We start from the raw sequence: 23,540 nt of genomic DNA on the forward strand, positions 1-23,540 counted from the left end.
GAGAGGACCGAGCAGCACCGGGAGGAATGAACCGGACCTAGGATGTGAATAGGAAGCAAGTATAATGTGGGAAATCAGAATGGGAGGAAATTATACTAGATTGGAGGATTAAAATGGAGCAATTATTGAGCAGCATCGTGTTCTAAGCTAATTAACTAGATCCTAGTCTCTTTGTGTGTGTGTGTGTGTGTGTGTGTGTGTGTGTGTGTGTGTGTGTGTGTGTGTTTTGGGTATATACGTGGTTAAGGAGTAACTGCTGATTTTACTAAAATAATAATTCAATATTAAATATTAATAATCATTCAATACACATCCTACACAAGAAGACGTTCAAAATTCCATTTTTGTACCATAGAGCCTGGTGATGTTTAGTAGCTCCTGAAGGGTGGGCCTGTGCTCTTCCCTGTGGGGGTCTGTCTTGCAGAGCACTTCAGGGGATGGAATGGGCCTCTCTCAATAGCTCAGCCATTTGGAAATTGTCACCAAAGGCCTTGGCCACCCTTGTTTGAGTGGCATTATAAGGAAGGGAGAGAGAGCGAGATCTCTGAGGGACAAAGGGTTTAGAGATCTCTGTTTACAGCTTACACCAAGTCTGTGGCTAAGGGATGGAAAATTCCAGGTGGAAGCTCAGAAATTTCCAGTCTAGGAGAAGCCGGAAGGGCAGTCCCACATTTCCTCCTCTCTTATACACGTTGGCTTTGGCCAAGACCAGGGTAGGATTTCTGAGTCCTGGCTCTAGTTGTTGGGTTGTTCCCAGTCTTAGCTGTAAGAACTGGGGTGTGGCTCAGTGGTAGAGAACCTGCCTAGAATCCCCCAGTGAGGGGTTGGGAGTGTGGCTCAGTGGTAGAGCCCTTGACTTGAATTCACTAGTGTAGGGCTGGATTTTTATTCCTAAGCACTGGGGAAAAAAAAGAAAAAAGAAAAGAAAAGAAGAGAGGAGGAAAATGAAAAAGAATCCAAAAAAGAAAGCTTTCTCTGAGCATTGACTATATGTCACAATGTCCTGGGGTAGCTTTAAAATGCTGATGCCTAGGAGCCGGGCATGGTGGCACACGCACCCCAGCACTCGGGAGGCAGAGTCGATGGGATCAGTGTGAGTTCGAGACCAGCCTGGTCTACATAGCAAGTCTAGGACAGCCAAGGCTACACAGAGAAACCCTGTCTTGAAAAACAACAAAAACAAAAACAAACCTGTCCAGAAATAAGTGACATCTCAAAAGATTGCAGCGCAGAGGCCAACTGGTTGTCAGCACTAGGATCCAGAGTGGCCCTGCGTGCCCTGCCCCTATGAGCTTTGGATTTGCCTGAGACCCAGCAGCCAATTCTCTATACACCAACCCCCTAAAAATGTTATTTTAAAAAGCTAGGCATAGTGACACAGGACTTAGGGTGCAGGCACAGAACACAGTGGATGCCTGGAGCTCACTGGCCAGACAGTCTAGCCTCTTGTGAACCCTAGGCCAGTGAGAGACCCCCAAAAACTAAGGCACAGGGCCTGGTATGGTAGCTCACACCTTCAGTTCCAGCACTCAGGAGACAAGAGGCCGGCAGATCTCTCTGAATTCCAGGCCAACTAGTGATGCATAGTGAGACCGTGTCTCTAAACAGATAATATATAAATAAGGTAGGCCATTGTTGTGGTTAGGGCTCCTATTGCTGTGATGAAACACCATGACCAAAGCAAGTTGGGGGGGCGGGGAGGGAAGGGTTTATGTGGCCTCTTCACAGTTTATCATCAAAGGAAGTCAGGACAGGAACTCAAGCAAGGCAGGAACCTGGAGGCAAGGAGCTGATGCAGAGACCATGGAGGGGTGCTGCTTACAGACTTGCTCCTCATGGCTTGCTCAGCCTGCTTTCCTATAGAACCCAGGACAGCCAGCCCAGCGGTGTCCCCACCCCCAATAGGCTGGGCCCCATCGATCTCGCTAGTTAAGGAAATGCCACGCAGCTGGATCTTACGGTGCCTTTTTCTCAATGGCGGCCTCCCTCTTCTCTGATTACCCTAGCTTATGTCAGGTTGATATAAAACCAGTCAGCATAACACTGCTTGATAAACAACACACAAGGTTGACTTCTGCCCTCCATAACATGAGTGCATACAGCACCCCCTGCCCCGACACACGACCATACAGACATGAAAACACTGCGGCTGGGTCCTGTGGGTCTGGTACTCCCCTTCGTGGGTACCAGAAGATAGACACTTGGAACTCCTCAGCTGTCCCTTCGCCAGACCAGGAGGCCACACTTCCAGACACCTTATGTCAATGACTGTGCGACTCGGTTCTTGGAGGCGGTGGCCCAGACTGACCTTGGACATGCCGACTGAAGGACACTTGACCTTTGCTGGCTTGGAATGATGCTTCAGTCCACTTTCTCATTACTCATTGATGCCAAAGCTCTCAGCCTTCCCCGGGGACAGCTCTGACATCTCCAGCTGGTGCCCAGATAGCCTTTGCTGATGGCCTGGCATCCAAAGGACACACTGTCAGCAGAAAGTGACTGGAGCCTTTGCAGGGCTGAGTTGGCCGATGCAGAAGTGGGCAGTGGATATCGGAGACGCAGGAGTTTGATAGAGGCACTGTCTTCGCTGTGGCTCAGCATCCGTCTGGGCCGTGAACGAGGCAGGGAGACAGATACAGCCTGGCATGCCGCAGGTGAGCGAGCATCCTAATATCGTAGCAAGCACAGCAGCACAGACCTTATTAGGTTGAAGGCAGGCTCTCGGACATCTGTAACTAGGTTTGTTTTATTGTTGGTGTTCTGTATGCACATGCACATGTCACACATGTGGCCAGAGGCCAGAGGTCAGTGTTAGGCCGTTAATCCCGGCGCTCAGAAGGTAGAGGTGGGAGCATCTCTGTGAATTTGAGGCCAGTTTGGGTTACACATCAAGATCCAGAACAGCCAGGGCTATGTAATGAGGAGAAAAAAAAATTTGTAAATTATATTTTATTTGTGTGTGTGTGTGTGTGTGTGTGTGTGTGTGTGTGTGTATACTCCCATATCCTGTTGCTTATGAGGAGGTCAAAGGACAACTTTTTTTTTTCCAGACAGGGTTTCTCTGTATGTAACAGCTCTGGCTGTCCTGGAACTCGCTTTGTAGTCCAGGCTGGCCTCGAACTCACAGAGATCCACCTGCCTCTGCCTCCCAAGTGCTGGGATTAAAGGTAGTTGCCACCACCGCGCAGCCCAAAGGACAACTTTTGAGAGTGGGTTCTCTCTCTCCACCGTGAGGGGGGAGCCGGGGATCAAACTCAGGTCGTCAGGTTTGGCAGCAAGCGTCTTTACCCACTGACCTGTCTCCTGCCCTCTACCCACTTTTTGAGGCAAGGTCTCTTGTTGAACCTGGAATTTGTTGAGTAGGCCAGACCGGCAGTCTGTCGGACCCCAGGCATCCTCCTGCCTCCGCTTCCCCAGCTCTTAGGATTACAAGCATATGCTGCAATACTTGGCTTCCCCATTGGGTGCCAACGATTGAACAGGTCCTTATGTCTTTGCAGCAAGGACTTGAGCAACTGAGCCATCTCTTTACCCCGTGTTGGTTTTTGACACCGGGTCTCCTGTAGCCCCGGCTGGTCTCTTAACTCACTCTAGCTGGGGATGACCTTCATCCTCCTGCCTCCAAATCTTGAGTGCTGGGATTATTGGTGTATTGCCACCGTGCCCTGATTAGGTGGTGCTGCGGATGGAACCCAAAGTTTCACGCATCCCAGGCGAGCATTCTGTCCGTCGAGCCATATCATATCCTCAGGCCTGAAACTAGCTAGGTCTTTATTGAGCCGCCCTCGCCAGGACTTGGGTGCCGCCATGCCAATGCCCTTGAGGGGGATTTGTGGAGTTTGCAGCCCACCGTCCCATTTGGTCCTTTAGGCAAACACAACACATACGGGGGCTGTCCGTCCCTCGGATGATTGCTTGTGGCAGGTCACCAGGAGACCTGAGGCCCAGCCCCTGCTGTGGGGGTCAGCTCAGAATTCTGGCCAGACCTACTGATAGTGTACTTTTTCAGGACCACAGAGGGTGACAAGACTGGGAACAGGTATGGTGCAGTCAGAAGGCTAAATTTGTCTTCCTGAGTATAAGTCTAAGAAGTCCAGGGCTCTATAGGACATACTTCTGGGGACCCGCTGCCCCAAGAGAGTTGCCTAGCTCCACCCTACTGCCCCTATATGTAGTGTATGTGGTAACTAATCTTGGTTGTCCACTAGATGAGACTGAGGGTCTCGGGTCCTGGGCCAGCAAGATGGTGCGGCTGGTAAAGGTACTTGACACCATGACTGACAGCTGGAGTTCAGTCCCTGGGGCACGTATTGGAGAGGGAGAAAAGGAACTCCCTTAAATCATCTGTTGACCCCCACATGTTCTCTCCCCCCCCCTCTATTTCTTTCTCTGACACACACTGCATGCACATGCGCACACACACACACACACACACACACACGGAGGTAAAGGCAGAATTATCTCTGAGTTTGAAGGCAGCCTAGACTACATATTAAGTTCAAGGTCAACCAGGGCTACATATCGAGACCCTGCCTCTAAATAAATAAATAATAGACTCATGAAAGTGTTTTCAGAGATATTTAACTAGGGGGAGAAGGCCTACCCTGAATATGGGCAGTAATATTTCATGGGCTAGGGTCTCAGATTGACATAAAAACAAACAAGGTCAGGTGGTGGTGGTGGCGGTGGTGGTGGTGGCGCACGCCTTTAATCCCAGCACTTGGGAGGCAGAGACAGGTGTTTGTCTGTGAGTTCAAGGCCATCCTGGTCTACAGAGCTAGTTCCAGGACAACCAGGGCTACGCAGAGAAGCCCTGTCTCAAACAAACAAACAAACAAACAAACAAAGAAGAGAAAATGGCCTGGGGATGGAACTCAGTGGTGTGCAGGCCTTGTGTGCACAGAGCCCTGCGTTCCACACAGACTGGCCGTGGTGAGACGAGCCTGTGATCATCTCAGCAGGCAGGAGGTGGAGGCAGGAGGATCAGGAGTTACAGGCGTTAGAGGATAGCCCAAGCTACACGCGATGCTGTTTCAAAAGATAAAAACAAAGTTTTACCCAGTGACTTTCCTCCAACTGGGTCCCACCCTACCTTTGGCAATCTTCTCTAATGGCACAGTATGAATGCATTAAATTATTAATCCATTGAGTAGTTCAGCGCCCTCAGGATCTTTCTCTGGAGGCGCCTCACAGACACTCCCAGAGGGATGCTTAACTAACCCGTAGGTTTTCTTGTATTCTCCCCTCCCCGCCCTTTAAAGATTTGTTTTATAGCTAGGTGTGGTTGGGCACATCTTTAATTCCAGCACTCCGGAGGGAGAGACAGGTTTATCTCTTGCGTTCCAAGCCAGGACAGCCAGGACCACAGAGAGAAATTTTGTCTCAAAACACAAACAACAACAAAGATGTCCTTATTTTATTGTGTGTGTGTGTGTGTGTGTGTGTGTGTGTGTGTGTGTGCATCTGTGTGCAAGTATCCACAGAGGCCAGAAGGGGGCAGCAAATTCCCCCAGAGCTGGAGTTAGAGGTATTTGAGCCATCTCCTGTGGATGCTGAGATGCAGACCCCAGAACTCTGATAGAGTAGCCATGAGCCGTCTCTACTCTTTTCTTACCCGTTACTTTGCTTAATCATTTCCTCCTTTCCTAAATTTTCTATTTATCTAATTTATTATTGTGTGTGTACATATATGTGTGGGTGTGATTGTGCCATGGCACAAAAGTGAAGGTCAGAGGACAACTTTTTGGAATCTGTCCTATCCTTTTACCAACATGTGGGCCCCAGGGTTTGAACTCAGGTTGTCAAGACTTCCACAGGCAAGAGCTTTTTATCTGATGAGCTATCTCTCCAGCCATGTTGCATGACAAAGTGTCTCGTGTAGCCCAGGCTGGCCTTAAACCCACTGTGTAGCCAAAGATGACCTCAAATCCCTATTTCTCTGGCCTCTGCCTCCTGAGTGCTAGGATTACAAGGCATGTACCACCATGCTGTGTTTCTGTGACCCTGGAACGGAGCTCAGGGCTTCGTGCATGCTAGGCAAGCACTCTGCCCACTGAGCCACCACCTAGGCCCATCATTTCAGTGCAAAAAAGGAAAGCAAAGGAGACAAAAGTGAAGAGATGTAGGGTGGGTGTGGTCGTGCACACCTGTAACCCCAGCACTCTGGAGGCAGGTCAGGGGCTGGAGAGATGATGGCTCTGTGTTTAACAGCAATGGCTGCTCTCCTAGAGGATCTGGGTTCGATTCTCAGCATCCACATGGAGGCTCACAGGTACAGATAAACCAATAAGGGAAAGATACTAAAAGCAAATCTATGGATCTCTGGCCCATCCATTTATCCCCAGGTTCCATGGTCACCCTCTGTAACTCTGATCAGCAAATATCCATGTAGTCATAACAGTACGTTCTGCCCCAGCCTACCAGATGCTCATAGGGATTGAATGAGATAATAGTTCAGAAGGCATTTTGTAAACACCCACAGCCCTGTAGAGAGCCTTGTTCTTAAATACAAGAGCATAACAACTAAGTCTACCAGCCCTTTGACAAGGAGGATTGTTTGATTCCTAATAAGTAACCTTATTACTAGGAATTACTGAAGTCTAATCGCTATAACACAAGCTGGGTGTGGTGGCGCACGCCTTTAATCCCAGCACTCCGGAGGCAGAGGCAGGTGGATCGCTGTGAGTTTGAGGCCAGCCTGGTCTACAAAGTGAGTCCAGGACAGCCAAGGCTAACACGGAGAGACCCTGCCCAACTTGGCACCTAAGGCCATTGGTGGGATATGTGTAGGGCTAGGCTGCGCAAATCTAGTCACCAGTAGGTGTCAGCCTCCACCAGGACACTTCCACTAGCCTCCCCCCACCCCCTACCCCCTGTAGGTTTGTCAAGGAATGGCAGCCTTCTCCCAGCTTTCTGTAAGATTTTAACTGAGCCACACCCCAGCCCCTCACTGGGGGATTCTAGGCAGGTGCTCTACCACTGAGCCCCAGCCCCAGCCCCTCACTGGGGGATTCTAGGCAGGTGCTCTACCACTGAGCCACCCCCCAGCCCCTCACTGGGGGATTCTAGGCAGGTGCTCTACCACTGAGCCACACCCCAGCCCCTCACTGGGGGATTCTAGGCAGGTGCTCTACCACTGAGCCACATCCCAGCCCCTCACTGGGGGATTCTAGGCAGGTGCTCTACCACTGAGCCACACCCCCAGCCCCTCACTGGGGGATTCTAGGCAGGGGCTCTACCACTGAGCCACACCCCAGCCCCTCACTGGGGGATTCTAGGCAGGGGCTCTACCACTGAGCCACACCCCAGCCCCTCACTGAGGGATTCTAGGAAGGTGCTCTACCACTGAGCCACACCCCAGCCCCTCACTGGAGGATTCTAGGCAGGTGCTCTACCACTGAGCCACACAACCAGCCCCTCAATGGGGATTGTAGATAGATGCTCTACAGCTGAGCTGCACCCTCAGTCCACTTTATGCTTTTTATTTTGAGACCCAGTCCTACTAAATTTCTACAGATGACCAGTCTGATGAAGTGAGAGGGCTTGGAGGCTAGGAGAACGCAGACTACAAGGGAGGGAGAGGAGGCCATAGCATTAAGGGTCTTGGTACAAAATAACTCGAATTAGGATTCACATTTTATTTAAGGTAGGGCTGATGGGAACTTACAATTAAATTCCTGTAGGAAGAATTAGCGAGGAAGATGCATGCATGTACATTTTTGCTTAAAATTTTAAAAGTCTTTATTTATTTATTTGGGATCACACCCATGCCACCGTCCTTATTTGGAGATCAGAGGCCACTTACAGCAATCAGTTGACTCTTTTCACCGGGGTCAAACTTAGATCTTTAGGCTTGTCCACAAGCACCTTTACCAGCTGAGCCAGCTCAGCAGTCCTCAGAGGCTGTTTTCTAAAGCACTTCTCTACAGGCCTTGCCCCTGTAAATGGCTAGGCAGTCCTTCCGTCACAGCCCAGCCCAGCCCATAGGCAACTTAGGTGAGCTTCAGCACTTACTGACCTTTGAGCGGTGTGTGCATCTCCTGTAAGTGCTACAACAAATCTGACCACAAGCTAGGTAGTTAAAACATTAGAATTCTGGGCCTAGGGACATGGCTCAGTGGGTAAGGGTGCTTGCCACCAAGCCCAGCGACCTGAGTTCGATCCTCGGACCCACATTGTGGAAAAATAACTGATTTCTGCAAGTACACACACACACACACACACAAACATGTAATAAAAACTGAAACGGGCTGGGCATGTTGGCACGCTCCTGTAATCCCAGAACTCTGGGAGGCAGAGGCAGGTGGATCTCTGTGAATTCGAGGCCAACCTGGTCTACAAAGCGAGTTCAGGACAGCCAAGGCAACACAGGGAAACTCTGTCTCAAAAAACCAAAAAAAAAAAAATAGAAATAGAATCCTGTCTTCTCACAGCTCTGGAGGCCAGAAACTGGAAATTTATGTTACTAGGTCACAATCAAAGGTGTTTGGATGAAAAAAAAAAAATTGAAATGAAAAGGAAATGACATGACTGCTCCTAGGTGTGGAGGAGGAGAAAATTTATTGTAGATAAAAGAGAGAACATAGCCAGAGGCAGACACATCTGGGAGAGTCCAGAGCGGACATGACTCTGGACCATGTTGAGGAGAGAGGGGAAGGGAAGGGAAGGGAGAAGGAAGAGAGGGGAACCAGCTGCAGTAATTAGGAGGCTCAAAAAGAGCAGCAGATCCAGAGGTTCTACCAATCCAAATGGTTGGATTATATAGGCAAGGGTAGCCCAGTGCCTCGGGCTGGAGACTTCAGGGGCAGAGGGCGGGATGCAGGGAGAATCGGATGGCCAGTGTTAAAGAGTCCAGTCACCTCAACCATCTGTCCCAGGTTTGAACAGTGTTGGCAAGGGCTAAAGAAATGGCTCTGCGGGTTAAGAGCGTTTGTTCTTCAAGCATGAGGATGTAAGTTCCAATCCCCAGTGCCTTTTTTTTTTTTTAAGGTATTGATGCGTACACAGCACTCTGGGGCGCTTGGCAGGGGGTTGCTGTGAGTTCAAGGCCAACCTGGGCCATATAAAGTGAGTTCCAGGAAGAGGAGGAGATAGTAAGACCTTGTCTTTAAAAAGCAGACCCCCAGGGGCTGGAGAGAGGGCACTGTCTGCTCTTCCAGAGGACCTGAGTTCAATTCCCAGCAATCACATGGTGGCTCATAACCATCTTTAATGAGATCTGGTGCCCTCTTCTGGCAGGCAGGCACACATGCAGGCAGAGCATTGTATACATAATAAATAAATAAATCTTTAAAAAGATGGGAGGGGGAAGCAGACGCCAGCTGGGTATGGTGGTACACACCTATAATCCCAGTTCCAGGCCAAGGTCTAGGCAATATAGTGCCTGTCTCAAAAAGAAATAAAAATTTAAAAGCATCACCTAAAGTAGGGGTATTTACAGCTGGACACAAAAACATACGCCTTTAATTTCAGCACTCTGGAGGCAGAGGCAGGTGGATCAAGGAGAGTTCCAGACCAGCGTGGTCCGAATAGGAAGTTCCAGGCCAGCCAGGTGTTAATAATAATCTCAGCATTTGTAAGGGAGAGACAGGAGAAACAGAAATACTACATAGAGTATTGTTTTTATTTTTATTTTTATTTTTATTTTTTTTTTGGTTTTTTCGAGACAGGGTTTCTCTGTGTAGTCTTGGCTGTCCTAGACTCGCTTTGTAGTCGAGGCTGGCCTCGAACTCACAGCGATCCGCCTATCTCTGCCTCCCGAGTGCTGGGATTAAAGGCGTGCGCCACCACGCCCGGCCCAAGAGTATTGTTTTTAAAAAGACTTTGTTTTTTTAAAAAAAAACAAACAAACAAATGCTGGGCAGAAGCTGCACAGACTTTTAAGATCCTAGCACTAGGGAGGCAGAGGCAGGTGGATCTTTGTGAGTTCAAGGCCAGCCTAGTCTCTAAAGCAAGTCCAGGATAGCCAAGGCTACACAGAGAAGCCCTGTTTAAAAACAAAACCAAAACAACCCAACAACAACAACAAAAGCAGAAGCCCACACTCAAAAAAAAAAAAATCTGTTGGGAATCCTTGGACTGTCGACTAATTTCAGGCTTAATGGTTCGCAAGCTTTGTTACCGTTTTCGAGGCAGCATCTTGCGGCTTCCGGCTACATAACCCAGGCTAACTCTGGATAGCCTGATCCTCCTGCATTAGTGCTGAAATTGCTCACAGGAGCCACCACACCTAGCTCCCTGCACATAACTTCCCCATATAGATTACTCTGATTGAATGCTCTCGCCCCCACCCACCGAAAACCAGCCCCAACTTCACAGATTAGAGCTCTGATTGCAGCTGGGTGTGGTGGCACACGCCTGTAATCCCAGCACTCCCCGGTGGCCAAGGCAGGTGGATATCTATGAGTTCGAGGCCAGCCTGGCCTACAAAGTGAGTCCAGGACAGGCAGAACTACAAGAGAAACTTAGTCTCGAAAAACAAACAACAACAACAAAAAGAATTTTGATGGCAGGGGGGTGTGGGGGAGGGAGGGGCTGCAAGCCTGCTCAGCAGGCTCCTTCCTGTAGGTACTGAGAGGCCCAGGGTCTGCTTACTTGCTGGTAGTGGGCGGGGCCTATCCTTCCTTTTGAAGGGCTTGTCAAACTCATCTTCAGCTACACAGAAAGCTCCATGAGACTGCGTCTCAAAAAAAAAAAAAAAAAAAAAAAGAGGCTACTGCAGGTCCCAGCCCTAGGGAGGTAGAGGCAAGTGGAACTCTATGGATTTAGGGCCTAGTTTATACAGAGTTCCAGGCCAGTTAGGGCTACATAGTGAGGTCATCTCAAAACAAACAAACAAAAAAACCTGTAAACAAAGCCAGGGGCTGGGGAGATGGTTCAGTGGCTGCTCTCGCAGAGAACCTGGGTTCAGTTTCTAGAACCCACACGGCGGTTCACAATCAACTGTAAATCACTCAAGGGAATCCTGTGTAGTCTTCTGACCCCCACAGGCACCAGGCCTGCACATGGTACACGTCAATAAGCAAAGTGCTCACATACACAAAACAACAAACTATTAAATGGGGTGTGGGGGTGCAGGGAGATGGCGCAGTCAGTGAAGAGCTTGCTGGGAGCAGGAGCACTTGAACTCATGTCCTCGGAACCTGTGTGAAAAGCTGGGCATAGTGTTGAGGAAGTGAAGACCAATGTATTCCTGGCACTCACTGTCCAGTCAGCCCAGCCAGATGAGGGACAGACCCTATCTCAAAAAAAAAAGAAAAGGCGGCAAGAAGGCACCTGCTGCCAGGCAAGCCTCACCATCGGCGTCTGTTACCCGAAGAAGGAGAGAGTGGACTCTCTGTAGTTGCCCTCTGACCCCACCACACTTGCGCTGACACCTGCCTGCGCATGTGCACAAACAATCAAACAACAAACAAAACCCCTGGAGGATTCAACAAGACAAGTGCCCTCTGGCTTCCATCTTGCCTCCCTCCCCATGCAGCGCACAGATAAAATTGGCAAAGGTTTTCAAAGCAGGGTGCTCCAACTGCGGAGCGTCTCCGGAAGTCCTTTGGGGCTTGGGTGGCATCGTCGGTATTGAGGTTTATTACCAGGGGGCCCAATTCCCTCTCCTCTGGGCCTCGATTTCCTTCCTGTATAACGAAGAGTTGTCCTAAATGGACTGTCAGCTCCCTGGTGTCTTAAATACAGGGCGAACCTTGCTGCCTCTGATTTGGGAGGAGTGAAGGCCAGCTTTTGTCTCCTGGGAAACCTTACACCAAAGGAGCCTAGGCACCAGCTGTGGCTTCTGGAGCCGGGAGGCAGCCAAGGGATTCTCCTAAAGGGTGGCAAGTTGGTGGGGAGCGGCGTTTGGCTGTAAAGGTAGAGGTTCTCAGAGGGTGTAGGCCCCCCAATTTAGAAGCCAATCCATTCAATCTCTCCTCCAGAAAGGAGATGGGGGGGGGGGCGGGGGGGAACAAGCTTTTGGCGATTTCGGAGCCGGAGCCTGTCCTTTGAACGCTGGTATCTTCATTTCCACTTGACCATCTGTTTAGAGCCCCCAGCCTCTTATTGGAAGGCCTCTGGGGATTAGCTTCAGGAGGCCAACCCCAGTCTCTGAATTACCTCTTTGTCCACGGGGGGTGGGGTGGGGTAGCCAAGTGGAGAGGGGACAAGGGGGTGGACCCCTGCCCTCGCTGGAATGTGCCTGCTGGTGGTAGTTGAGGGGGCATCTCTCCCGCCCCTTCTACCACCTCCCCCGCGCATTTCCTGAGCCCCACTGAGCCCTCCACGGAAACACGCGCGCGCCATACATGCACAAACACACACACACACACACACACACATTTCCTGGCGGCCTCCAGCTCCTGGCTCGCCTGTGATCCTGTCCCATCAGCCTGGACAGCTGCGGAAAGAGACCTTTTGTTATTCAAATCACACCCTCCTCTCTGAGCTCCCAGGGACCTCAGGGTCCCGGAATCCATCGCGGGGTGTCCTCACCTCTTGCGGCGGATCTCGGGGTTTCCCGGGCCCTCCCCTCCACAGCACATTCTCCAGCCCCACCGAGGGACCGCGCCTCCCCCGCCAGCGCCCTTCCCCTCCGGTCCCCTCCCCTTCCATCCCCTTCCCTCTCTGCCCCGCCCCCGCCGTCCTCAGTCCAGCCGCGGTGCCGCCGGCCACCACCAGGGCCCCCGTCGGCTGCCGTTGCCAGCAAGCAGCATGGCACCCCCAGGGCTGCAGTAGCCACCACCAGCTTTCTGTGGAGGGTACCCGGGATCTCTCGGGGAGTGGGGAGAACACCCTACCGCTTCGGTCATGGATGTGAACAAGATGGTAAGTGAGAGCTTTGAGGCTCTGTCCCCGAGCTCCCCGCCCCCACCCGCCTCGCATCCCATCTCTCCCCCTCCCCCCTGGTCTGCAGCGTGATCCATTGAAAGTTTTCTGGATTGTTGGTTCTCCTGCCTGTTGGCCCCGCTCCGCAGAGCGCTGGGAGAAAGGGAGAACCCGGCCAAGGATCTGGAGGCGGCTAGCCCGCGGGGCTGAGGCTCCCAGTTTCCCGCCGCGCCAGCTGCCAGGGCTGCCCTGGGCCGGGCTCACTTTCCTAAATTAGTCGACCTGCGAGGCGGGGGGAGGGAGGGCAGCACTGCAGGAAGGGGCTTCTTGCTGTCTCTTCGGTGCCCCCTACTAACACAGGGCTGGGGGCGGGGGGCGGTCTACTTGGAAGGTTTGTGGGCTGGAAGGTACAGGTGTTCCCGGAGGGCGAGTGAGGAGAAACCCTGGCTTTGGCCAAAGTAAGGGGGCAGGAACCAGACGACCCTCACTCTCAGACCCGCGCGCGGGCTCTCGGAGGGGCCGTGTGCTAGACTGGTCAGATGTAAGCCTCAGCTTTGGTGGGCCTGGGGAGCAGCGGCCCCTTTCTTGGCCGGTTAAAATATCTAATCTATTGGTTCCTTTAGAACGGAGGGGTCTGCGCCCTGCCCCCAGAGCAGCCCCGCCCCCACGCCAGATACTGCGGGAGATGCCAAGATTGTTGCTCATTGATTGAGACCCACGAGCAACTCTGAGGGGTGTCATTTTGGGGGATTCTAGAGGGATGGAGGGAGTATCTCAGGAGGGCACTGCAGGTTTCCCCAGGGAGACCACTACCACTCCGGCTGACTTTAGACGGGGATTTTCCATCTTTGGCGCTCCCCCCTCCCCCACCCCCCAATGGTGGGTTCCGACTTTGAGCGTCCCAAGAATGCAGAGGAAGGAAATAGATTTGGAATCTGTGTGTGACTGCAGGCGACTTGGGGACCTGTAGCTTATAGAGGAGAAGGTTTGAGGTTAATTTTCTCCAGAGGGTTCATTTTCAGGGTGCAGATGTACCCTAGAGAAGGCAAGTCGGTTCTGGTCCCTGCATACATAACCTTTGGCACTCTATCTTGGTTCCGGATCAAAAGTGGGTGACAGGTGTGAATTCTCTTTCCCTTGGCAGGAGGCTCATTTCCAAGAGGCTGAGTGTCTGCACCCCTGTGAGGTGGTGAGGGCTGGGGGAGGGGTGGGGGGAGGGCGGGCGTCTCCTGAACTCTGGTTTTCCTGTGAAGACAAAGTTTGTCTGTGGTGGGACAATCCCAAGGGGACTAGACCTTGCCCTCATTCCCTGTGTTTGTACTTTCGAAAACTTAGAACCCTAAAAAAGAAAAAAAAGAACCTTCCTGAGGGCTAGAGAGATAACTCAAGTTTGTAACGTGAAGGCAGAAGAAATAGAGATTAAGCCCTTGAACCCTGTGAAAACAGACCCAGGTGTGGCGGCACACACTTGCAATCCCAGCTCTGGGGAGGTGGGGCTGGAGGATCCCTCTGGGCTCGCTGATCACCCAACCTAGTTTTCGTTTGCAAGTTCCAGGCTGAGGAAAAGGTCTTGTGTCACCAAAACAAAAACAAACAAACAAAACTTATGTGATGGCACCCGCGATCTGGCTGTCTGACTTGCGCCCACGCATCTCCCCCCCCCCCATACACATGCGCAAAAAGAAAGGGGGAAAGCGGGCGAGGTGGCGCTTGCCTGTAATCTCAGCACGCTAGGAGGTGGGGGTGGGGTGGGGGGAGGGCAGGGAGGGAATCTCTATGAGTTCAAGGCCAGCCTGGTCCACAAAGTGAGTCTGGGCCAGCCAAAGCTACACAGAGAAACCCTGTCTTTTAAAACCGCCCAAAAGAAGAGGAGGAGGGGGCAGATGAAGAGGGTTGATGAGGTGGCCCATCCTGTAAAGCACTCGCCATGCAAGTCTGACAACCTGAGTTCAATCCCCACAACCCCTATGAAGGTGGAAGGAGAGAACCAGCTCCATAAGGTTGTCATCTTGCCTTGACACAGCACTCACCTGCTGCTGCTGCTGCTGCTGCTGCTGCTGCTTCATCACTTAGGAGTGATGAAGATGGCTCAGTGGGTAGAAACACTTGCTGCCAAACTTGATGGCTTGAGTTTGGTCCCTGGGACCCACATGGTAGAAAGAGAGAACTGACTCCCTCAAGTTGTCCTCTCTCCCGCTAGAGAGGTGGCCCGGTGGGAAACTGGACTGGCTGGTCCTTTCCTGCAGGTGTCATGGCAACACTAAAGAGCCACCTGTCTGAGCTGTAGTTTAGGGTGCCATGGCTGCTACTCCAGGTGGACCTAAGCTTCCAACTGCTTTCATTCAAATTCCTCCCAATTTGCTGGGGTCAGGGACTTCTGCCTTTAAAAAAAATCATATTTATTTGCATGTATGTTTATATGTATGTGTGTGTGTGTGTATTTATGCATATACCATGGACCATGCGTGGCACTTGCAGGACAGTTTACAAGAGATGGTTCCCTATCTTTTATCTAACATTCTATCAATGTAGACTCCGGGGATTGAACTCAGGTCTTTAGGCTTGGCGGCAGGCACCCGTACCAATGAGCCATCTTGCCAACCGGCCCTAGTCATATTGCTTCTTCTTTCTTCTATCCCTTCTGAATCTCATGGTATTTATTTATTTCCTATCATTGTTGTACCAACTGTTGGGGTCACAGGCACAAAGAAATAGAGCCCAAGGCTTCCTGCTCCCTGGGGCAGTCAGGCCAGGCAGCAGGTGCCTGTCTGTGCAGGCTCTGAGTAGAAGATATGAAGGGCCATAGAGACTCAAATGCAGAGTTCAGATCCTTTGTGGGAAATAGATTAGGGGAAAAGTTGGTTTGGGGTGGTGAACAATTGTAATCCAAGCACTGGGAGTGGGGGTGGGGGGGGACAGGCAGGGGCTTTCTGGCTAGGCTAGCTGAATCAGAGGGGTTCCCGGCTAGTGAGAAGTCATAAGATGGAGGTTTGGGGACAGTTCAGTGGGTAAAAGTACTAGCTACACAGCGTGAGCACTCAAGCTTGGATCCCCACCAGTCACATAAAAGCTGGGCATGGTGGCATATGTCTGTCACCATGAGGCAGACAGGTCCTAGGAGCTTGCTGGCTAGCCAGTTCACCTAGTCAGTAGGTAGGCACTGGTTGCAGTGAGAGATCACGTTTCAAAAAATAATGTAGAGCTAGATGTGATCATGCAGCCTTAAATCCCAGCCCTGGGAGGCGGAGGCAAGTGGAACTCTCTAAGTTCGACACCAGCCGGTCTCTACATAGTGAGACGCTACTTTTAAAAAACAAAAAGTAGAGTTAGGCATGGTGGTACATGCCTTTAATCCCAGCACTCAGAGGCAGAGGCAGGTGGATCACTGTGAGTAGTTCAAGGCCAGCCTGGTCTACAAAGCGAGTCAAGGATACACAGAGAAGCATTGTCTCGAAAAACCAAAAACAACAACAAAACCACAAAAAGCAGCAAAGTGACTGAAGAATGTCCTAATGTCAATCAACCTCTAGCCTTCGAATGCATCCACATGGATGGGCATACACACTAAAACACATACGTTTATCACACACCACGCACGCACGCACGCACGCACGCAAACTGGATGGCTCCTGAGGACCAGCATCAAAGGTGGCCTTCACACGCACATGCACCCAGTAATAAAATAAAAGGGTCATGGCTGCCTGTGTCTGGAGGGCTGGGTGGAATTGGCTGTTGTAGTGGAGTCAAGGATATTGGTCATTGGCAGAGGAATGGGCAGAGCCCACTGGGTGAGGCTGGGCACAGAGATTGTAGATCAGGAAATGGCTGGCTGGTTGGTTGTGGCCGGGCCAGGAAGGCCTTAAATGCCAGCCATGGCTCTCGGCCTGTAGGGGCTGGCAATGCTCTTGGGAACTGTAAGCGCAGAGGCTGTGTATTGATGGCCTCTCTCCCCTTTTAGCCTGGAGTCTAAACAAAAGTGATATTTGATTCTCATTAATCATTGAGCAGCCCAGTGCCCAGCCCAGAAGCCATTGTCCCCGATTCTTTGTGAGGAACACAGATCCTGGACTGTGTCGCTAAGAGAACCTTCCCAACCCTGGGCACTTGGCGCCCGCCTCCCATTCCCGCAGGAGGCCTGGGTTGCTTTCTATTCTGACCTTTTCCTACACACACACACACCCTCGTTCCCGTCTTTGGTTTGAATCCTCACAGTGGTAGTCTAGAGTTTTAGGGTTGACCCCCCCCAAACCCATTATTCCAACCACATACCTGACAGAACCCATCATTACTAGCCTTGAGGGTTTCAAACCCCAGGGTGGTCTTTGTTGAAAAAGCCAGGTTAAAGTTCACCTGACTCCCTGCATGATACTAAGTGATGATGATGATGATGATATTTACATATATGAATATGTATGCACATAAACATATATATGGGGGTAACAACCCGCAGGAGTCAGTTACCCCTCTCCTTCCACCATGTGGGTCCCATGTAGACTCGGGTTTCAGGCCTAGAGGCAAGCACCTTTGTATATGATCTTATGAATTGTACTTGGGTTGTGTCCTGGTTAGGGTCACTCTATGACCAAAGCAGCTTGGCATTTATTTGGCTTACACATCCATATCACTGCTCATCATTAAAGGAAGTCAGGACAGGAACTCAAGCAGTGCAGGAACCTGGAGGCAGGAACAAATAGAGAGGCCATAGTGTGTGTGTGTGTGTGTGTGTGTGTGTGTGTGTGTGTGTGTGTGTGTGTGTACACATGTGTGTGTATGCGCGCACGCGGCTTGCTCAGCCTGCTTTCTTATAGAATCCAGGACCACCAGCCCAGGGATGGCACTGCCCACAATGGGGTGTGCCCTCCCCCATCCATCACTAATTAAGAGAATGCCCTGCAGCCTGATCTTATGAAGGCGTTTTCTCAATTGAGGCTCCCTCCTCTCTGATGACCCTAGCTTGTGCCAAGTTGACATAAAACTAGCCAGCACAGATTGCTTCTGAAACTTTTTTTTTTAAAGAAACAGGTCCCTGGATATGGTGGCGCACTAGGCACCCTAGCACTAACTAGGGAGGCAAAGCAGGCAGATCTCTGTGAGTTCAAAGCCAGCCTGGTCCTATATAGTGAGTTCTCAGACAGCCAGAGCTACATAGCAAGAGCTTGTCTCAAACAAAACAAAGGCAAATAAGAAAAACAGAACGTAACAAAAATAAACAGCTGGCCGTCACCGAAAATCATTCTCTTGGTTCACTTTTTGCAGTGCTGGGGGATGGAACTCAGAACCTTGCAAGTGTTAAACAAATGTACCTTGGAGCCATGTTCCAGGACCCTTACTGAGGGATTTTAGGCACTGGAGCCATGTCCTTGGCCCCTCATTGGGGGATTCTAGGCATGTGCTCTACCACTGAGTCGTGCACTAGGGGATTTCTGGGCAAGTGCTCTACTACTGAGCTATGCCTTCAATCTTTTTTTTTTTTTAATTCAGATCAATTCTCACCTTATAGTTGAGAATGTCCTGGAACTCCCAATCCTTCCCTGGCTTCCCAAGTGCTGGGATTACAGGCATGTGCCACCGTGCCCAGCTACACCTGAAATAGGAAATATTTTTTTATACGCTGGTTATTGTGACAACGTGATACCCAAAACCTCGCCGGAGCCTGAGGTGACTGAGTCTCCCCGCAACCCTTTAGTCCCCCAATTGGGCTGAAGAGCAGAGTCTCATCTGTGTTTCAGTCGACAGCTCTGGGAAACCGATTTTCCCAGGTCTCGTTATCTCTCTGATTGAGGGTACAAATGAGCGGGGGACAGCAGATTCGCCAGCTGATGCCACTGGTGAATATTTGATGACATCAGATGTCTGCCCATGGGGGGAACCATCAAAGGCTGAGCTTGGGGCTGAAGTACATGATTTATTATTATTGTGTGGGGAAAATGGTTCCTTGTGGAGTGGAGGTTCTCAACCTGTGGGTCTCGACCCCTTTGGGGGTCAGATAACCCTTTCACAGGGGTCACCTAAGACCCATTGGAAATATCAGATATTTACAGTATGAGTCATAGCAGTGGTGAAATGGCAGTTAAGAAGTAGCAAAGAAAATAGTTTTATGGCTGGAGGGTCACCACAGCATGAGGAGTTGTGTAAAAGGGTGGCAGCATTAGGACGGTTGACAACCATTGGTGTGGAGGGTGTGCATGCCTTGGTGTGCATGTGGAGGCCAGAGGGCAACTCCGTGACGTTGGCTCTCTGTCCCAGCCCACCTTTTTCATGGGTTCCAGGGATTAAACTCACGTCATCAGGTGGCCCAGCAAGCACATTCACCTGCTGGGCCGCCATCTTGCTGGCCCTCGTTTCTCTGAGGTTTTTTTTGTTGTTGTTGTTGTTGTTGTTTGTTTGTTTTTTGTTTCTGTTTTTCGAGACAGGGTTTTCTCTGTGTAGCCTTGGCTGTCCTGGACTCGTTCTGTAGACCAGGCTGGCCTCGAACTCACAGCGATCCACCTGCCTCTGCTTTCTGAGTGCTGGGATTAAAGGTGTGCGCCACCACGCCTGGCTTGTTTCTGTGTTTTTGAGAAGGAGTCTGTTGTGTGGCCCAGGCTGGCCTCGAACTCACTGTATAGCCAAGGATACTGTGAACTCTCAGTCTCCTCCCTGTAATTCTCAAGTGCTGGGGCCTTCCCTGCGGTGGTTATAGAACCTTCCAGGACGGATGAATCTGCTCACCAGAGTCTGTAAAGTCATTTAGACCAATGCCTGGCACAAAGCAGGGACTTGGTGACAAGTCAGGGAGGGCTGTAGTACATCCAGCGGGGCTGACGTGACGTCATTCTATCCTGAGTCTTCTGTGAATGTGGGTCCCACTATTGCTTTGAGGTCTTTGTGCATATATCAAAGACAAGTGTGTGTCCATTTACTGCTTCTTAAGATAGGGTCTCACGGTATAGCTCAGACTAGCATCAAACTAGAAATCCTCCTGCCTCAGCCTCCCGAGTGTTGGAATTATAGATATGTGATACCATGTACAGCTAAAATTCACTTCTTTATTTTTTATATATATATATATATACATACATACACACACACACACACACACGCAGGGTTTCTCTGTGTAGCCTTGGCTGTCCTGGACTTGCTTTGTAGACCAGGCTGGCTTCGAACTCACAGAGATCCATCTGCCACTGCCTCCCTAGTGCGGGGATTAAAGGCGTGCGCCACCATGCCTGGCCCCACTTCTTTATATTTTAAGGACTTGGGCCATAATGCTTCAGCTTGTGCGTGCGTGCTTGTATCTCTGTGCCTGTGCATTCAAGGCCAGCCAAGGCTACATAGAGAAACTCTCGGAAAAAAAACAAAAAACAAAAAACAAAAGCCAATCAACCAACCAAACAAACAAACAAATACATGACTATAAAGAAAGAATTGGTTTTATTGATCTCTCTTGAGCTGGGTAGCCGAGGGACAGGAGCAGTCTCCTATACTTTGCCCTGTAACCTTATAAACTAGGTTTTCTAGTTAGTGTTAGTTCATTCCTGCTGCTATGACAAAACACTTCATGTGGGTTGATTTGTAAGTAATAGAAGGTTTATCTTTCACAGCACCAGAGGCTGGTTAAGTCCAGGATCACAGAGGCAGCAGATAGGGCATCTGGTAGGGGCCTCTTGTATTATGGCATTTTCTCATGGCATCCCCCAAACACTGGAAAAGAGAGGAGAGATGTTTGCTGTGTCTGAAGAGATGGTAGGACCAGGCTGCTCTCTAAGCCTCCTTGATCAAGGTTTTTAATCCCAACCATGAGGGAAGAGTTCACATGACTTTATTACTTCATGGAAGAGCTTGCCTTCCTATCCATATAGTTCAAGGCTAGCCTGGGCTACATGAGATGCTGTCTGAAGAAAAAAAAATAAGGATTTGCAAAGAGTTAAGGAGAGCTAAGTATACAGCGCAGTGGTACAAGACTATCGTTCAAATTCTAGTACTGAAAAAAAAAACTATATTGTCACAAGAGGTAAACAAAACCTTCAATAAAGGGCCTTTGAGAAACGCTGGTCTAAGCCGTAGCACATGCTACTGTTGGAGTAGTGCTCTGCATGTTTGTAAGTGTGCCTTTATTTACTTTGTGCACATGTGTTTGAGTGTGCCAGAATCTAAGTACAACGTGGGGGAGTCAGTTCTCTCTTTCCATCGTGTCGGTCCCGGGGATCGAACTTATGTCATTAAGGCTTGGCATCAATCCCCTTTCCCCACTGAGCCGTCTTGCCAGAACTATGCTTTAGTAAGATAGTTCTGAGCTGAGCATGTAGCTGGGCTAGCATGCTTGAAGCCATGGGTTCTGTTCCCAGCACTTGGAAGGTGTATGGTGAGTTCGAGGCCAACCTGAGCTATGGGAGACCTTGTCAGAAACAAGGAGGGTGTGGGGGGGTGGAAAGAGAGAGAGGTCAAAAGATGAATCTGATGGTGTTGCCACCCTGAGCCAATAACCAGGGGTCCGGGTGGGGGTTGCCCTGCCCTGGCGCTTTGGAGCCTGCTGCCTTGCATCTCACGCCTACCCTTCTCTTGGCTCCTCCTCCTCCCTCCCCTTAAGGAAGCCTTGCCCTTGGCCCTGGAGACACAGAAGTGAGCGGTCTTGCGTTCTTGACAGCTTTGCTTTCTGAGGAAGTCAAACCTTAGCCCTGTGGCTGATGACATCCACCTCCAAAATTAGCAACTCCCCCCACCCGCCCTCTGCCCCTGCTTACGCCAACACCCTGTGGTCAGAGCAGGGAGGATCCACCCTGCCCCCGGCCTTGTTGGTGTGACATTTCCTGGCCTGCCGAGGGTGACCATACCCTTTACTACTGGTTTGCTTTGTCTCCTGCTTGTGCGTGTGTGTGTGTGTGTGTGTGTGTGTGTGTGTGTGTGTGTGTGTGTGTGTGTGTGTGTAGATATGCTGGCACATGTGTGTGGAAGCCAGAGGACAGCCTTAGATGACATTTGTTCCTCATCCACCCCATTTCTTTGAGACATGGTCTTTCACTGGGTTGGAGCTCTCCAAACTAGCTGGCCAGGGAGGCCCAGGTACCCACCACCTCCATTTCCTCCATGCTCGGATTACAAGTGTATGTCACCATCCCATCCTTTTAAATGGATGCTGAGGACTAAACTTGGGACCTCATGGTTTCCCCGCTGAGCCATCTCCCCAGCCCTTTTTTTCTATGCTCCACCCACCCCCCTTTCCTACCCCGACTCTTGACATACAGGTCTTGAATTCACTGTGTAGCCGAGGGTGGCTTTGAACTCCTGGCACCCCTGCCTCCACCTCCTCAGTGCTGGGATGACAGGCGTGTGCGTCAGTACATCCAGGTACAATTTTAATATCAGTGAGGCCTGCATTTTCTGTTGCCTGGTTATGTTGGGCCCCAAACTGGGGGGCATTGGCATTAGGCAGCATGTTCTCATCTGAGGAAATGACTGTGCCCTCCTTCCCAGGCATCTGGTTTGCTTTCTGTGATGAACACTGTAACCACAGAGCAGCGAGGCTTACCATAGAGGGAAGACAGGAACCCAAGGCAGGAACTTGGAGGCAGGAACTGAAACAAAGGCCACAGAGGAACACTTCTTACTGGCTCGTTCTCCTGGCTTTCTCTTGTTCTTCCTTCTTTTATTTTTAATTTTAAATGTATGGGTGTTTTGGTTATATTTGTGTATGTGTGCCACATCCATGCTTGCTGCCCAAAGAGAGCCAGGAGGGGGCATTGGATCCCCTGGAACTTGAGTTCGGTGCTGGGAACCAAACTCTGGTGCTCTGGAAGAGCAGCCAGTGCTCTTAACTGCTGAGCCATCCCTTCAGCCCCACTTTCTTGTAAACCCAGGCCCACTTGCCTGGGCCCACCTGCCAACAGTGGGCGGGGCCCTCCCACAGCAATCAAGGAAAAGCACGCCCACAGGCCAATCTGCTGGAGGCATTTCCTCAGCTGACTGAGGCGCCTTCTTCCCAGGTGATTCTAGCTGAATTAAGCTGCAGACAGCCAAGTAGCCAGGAAGGATAGAGGGAGGATCGGATGAACTTGGTGCTCTGTAGAGATCTGGGTTCAAAGTGTGACTGCTGTTCACAAGCTGGGCCATCTCATTAACTTTTGCTGTGACACACTACCTGGCAAAGGTGCTTCGAAATGAATGGTTTGTTTGCACATCACAGCCCATCTTGGTGTGTGGGGTGGGGTAAGTCAGGGTGGAGCAGCTGGTCAGATGACATCCGCAGTCCCGCAGTCAGGACGCAGGGATGCCGGTGAGGGGTAGGGAGGCACTGGTGCTCAGCTCACTTTCTCGTTTCTATTCAGCTGGGAGCCCCAGCCCATGGGCTGGTGTGAACCGCATCCAGGGAGTGTCTTGTTTTCCCACCTTGATTAACCCAATCTATATATTTCCTCACAGACATGCCCGGAACTGTGTTTCATAGTGATTTGAAACCCAGTTGTGACGTTATGTGCCTGGTCTTACTGTAGCTTGTTATGTTTTGTTTGGTGGTGGATCACGGGAGTAGAGGGGAGAGGCTGGGGGAGGGGAGAAAGGGGAAACTGGTCAAGGTGAGGACCCTTGTGCTTCCCTACATCCCTCCCCACCTCCCACCCCCTCTCCCGCTCCCCTAGCTTGGTTTCCTCTTTGCCCCTGAAGATGCTGTCCCTGGAAGTTTGCACAGCCCTTACTTTCTGAGCCACCCGTGCCCATCCACTAGACCTGGTGACTCCCAAGTGTGCAAACACATT

At 50.7% G+C, this 23,540-nt stretch overlaps 1 protein-coding gene across 2 annotated transcripts in view; it reads left to right on the top strand.

The window, feature by feature from the left end:
* The window catches only part of HIP1 (huntingtin interacting protein 1), a 125,809-nt gene that overhangs the window by 32,323 nt on the left and 69,946 nt on the right, over positions 1-23,540 (top strand). The window contains exon 1 of one of the 2 annotated variants that reach the window (XM_084764579.1): positions 12,669-12,810. The exons of the other annotated variant lie outside the window; for it this stretch is intronic. Coding sequence (XP_084620705.1) covers positions 12,793-12,810 — 18 coding nt within the window. The 5' untranslated portion in view covers positions 12,669-12,792. Of the gene's footprint in view, positions 1-12,668; positions 12,811-23,540 lie in introns of those variants that run through there. 2 annotated transcript variants of the gene reach the window in all.

The sequence above is a fragment of the Acomys minous genome, assembly GCF_964271855.1.
Source record: "Acomys minous genome assembly, chromosome: 16".
In the NCBI taxonomy this organism is placed as follows: domain Eukaryota; kingdom Metazoa; phylum Chordata; class Mammalia; order Rodentia; family Muridae; genus Acomys; species Acomys minous.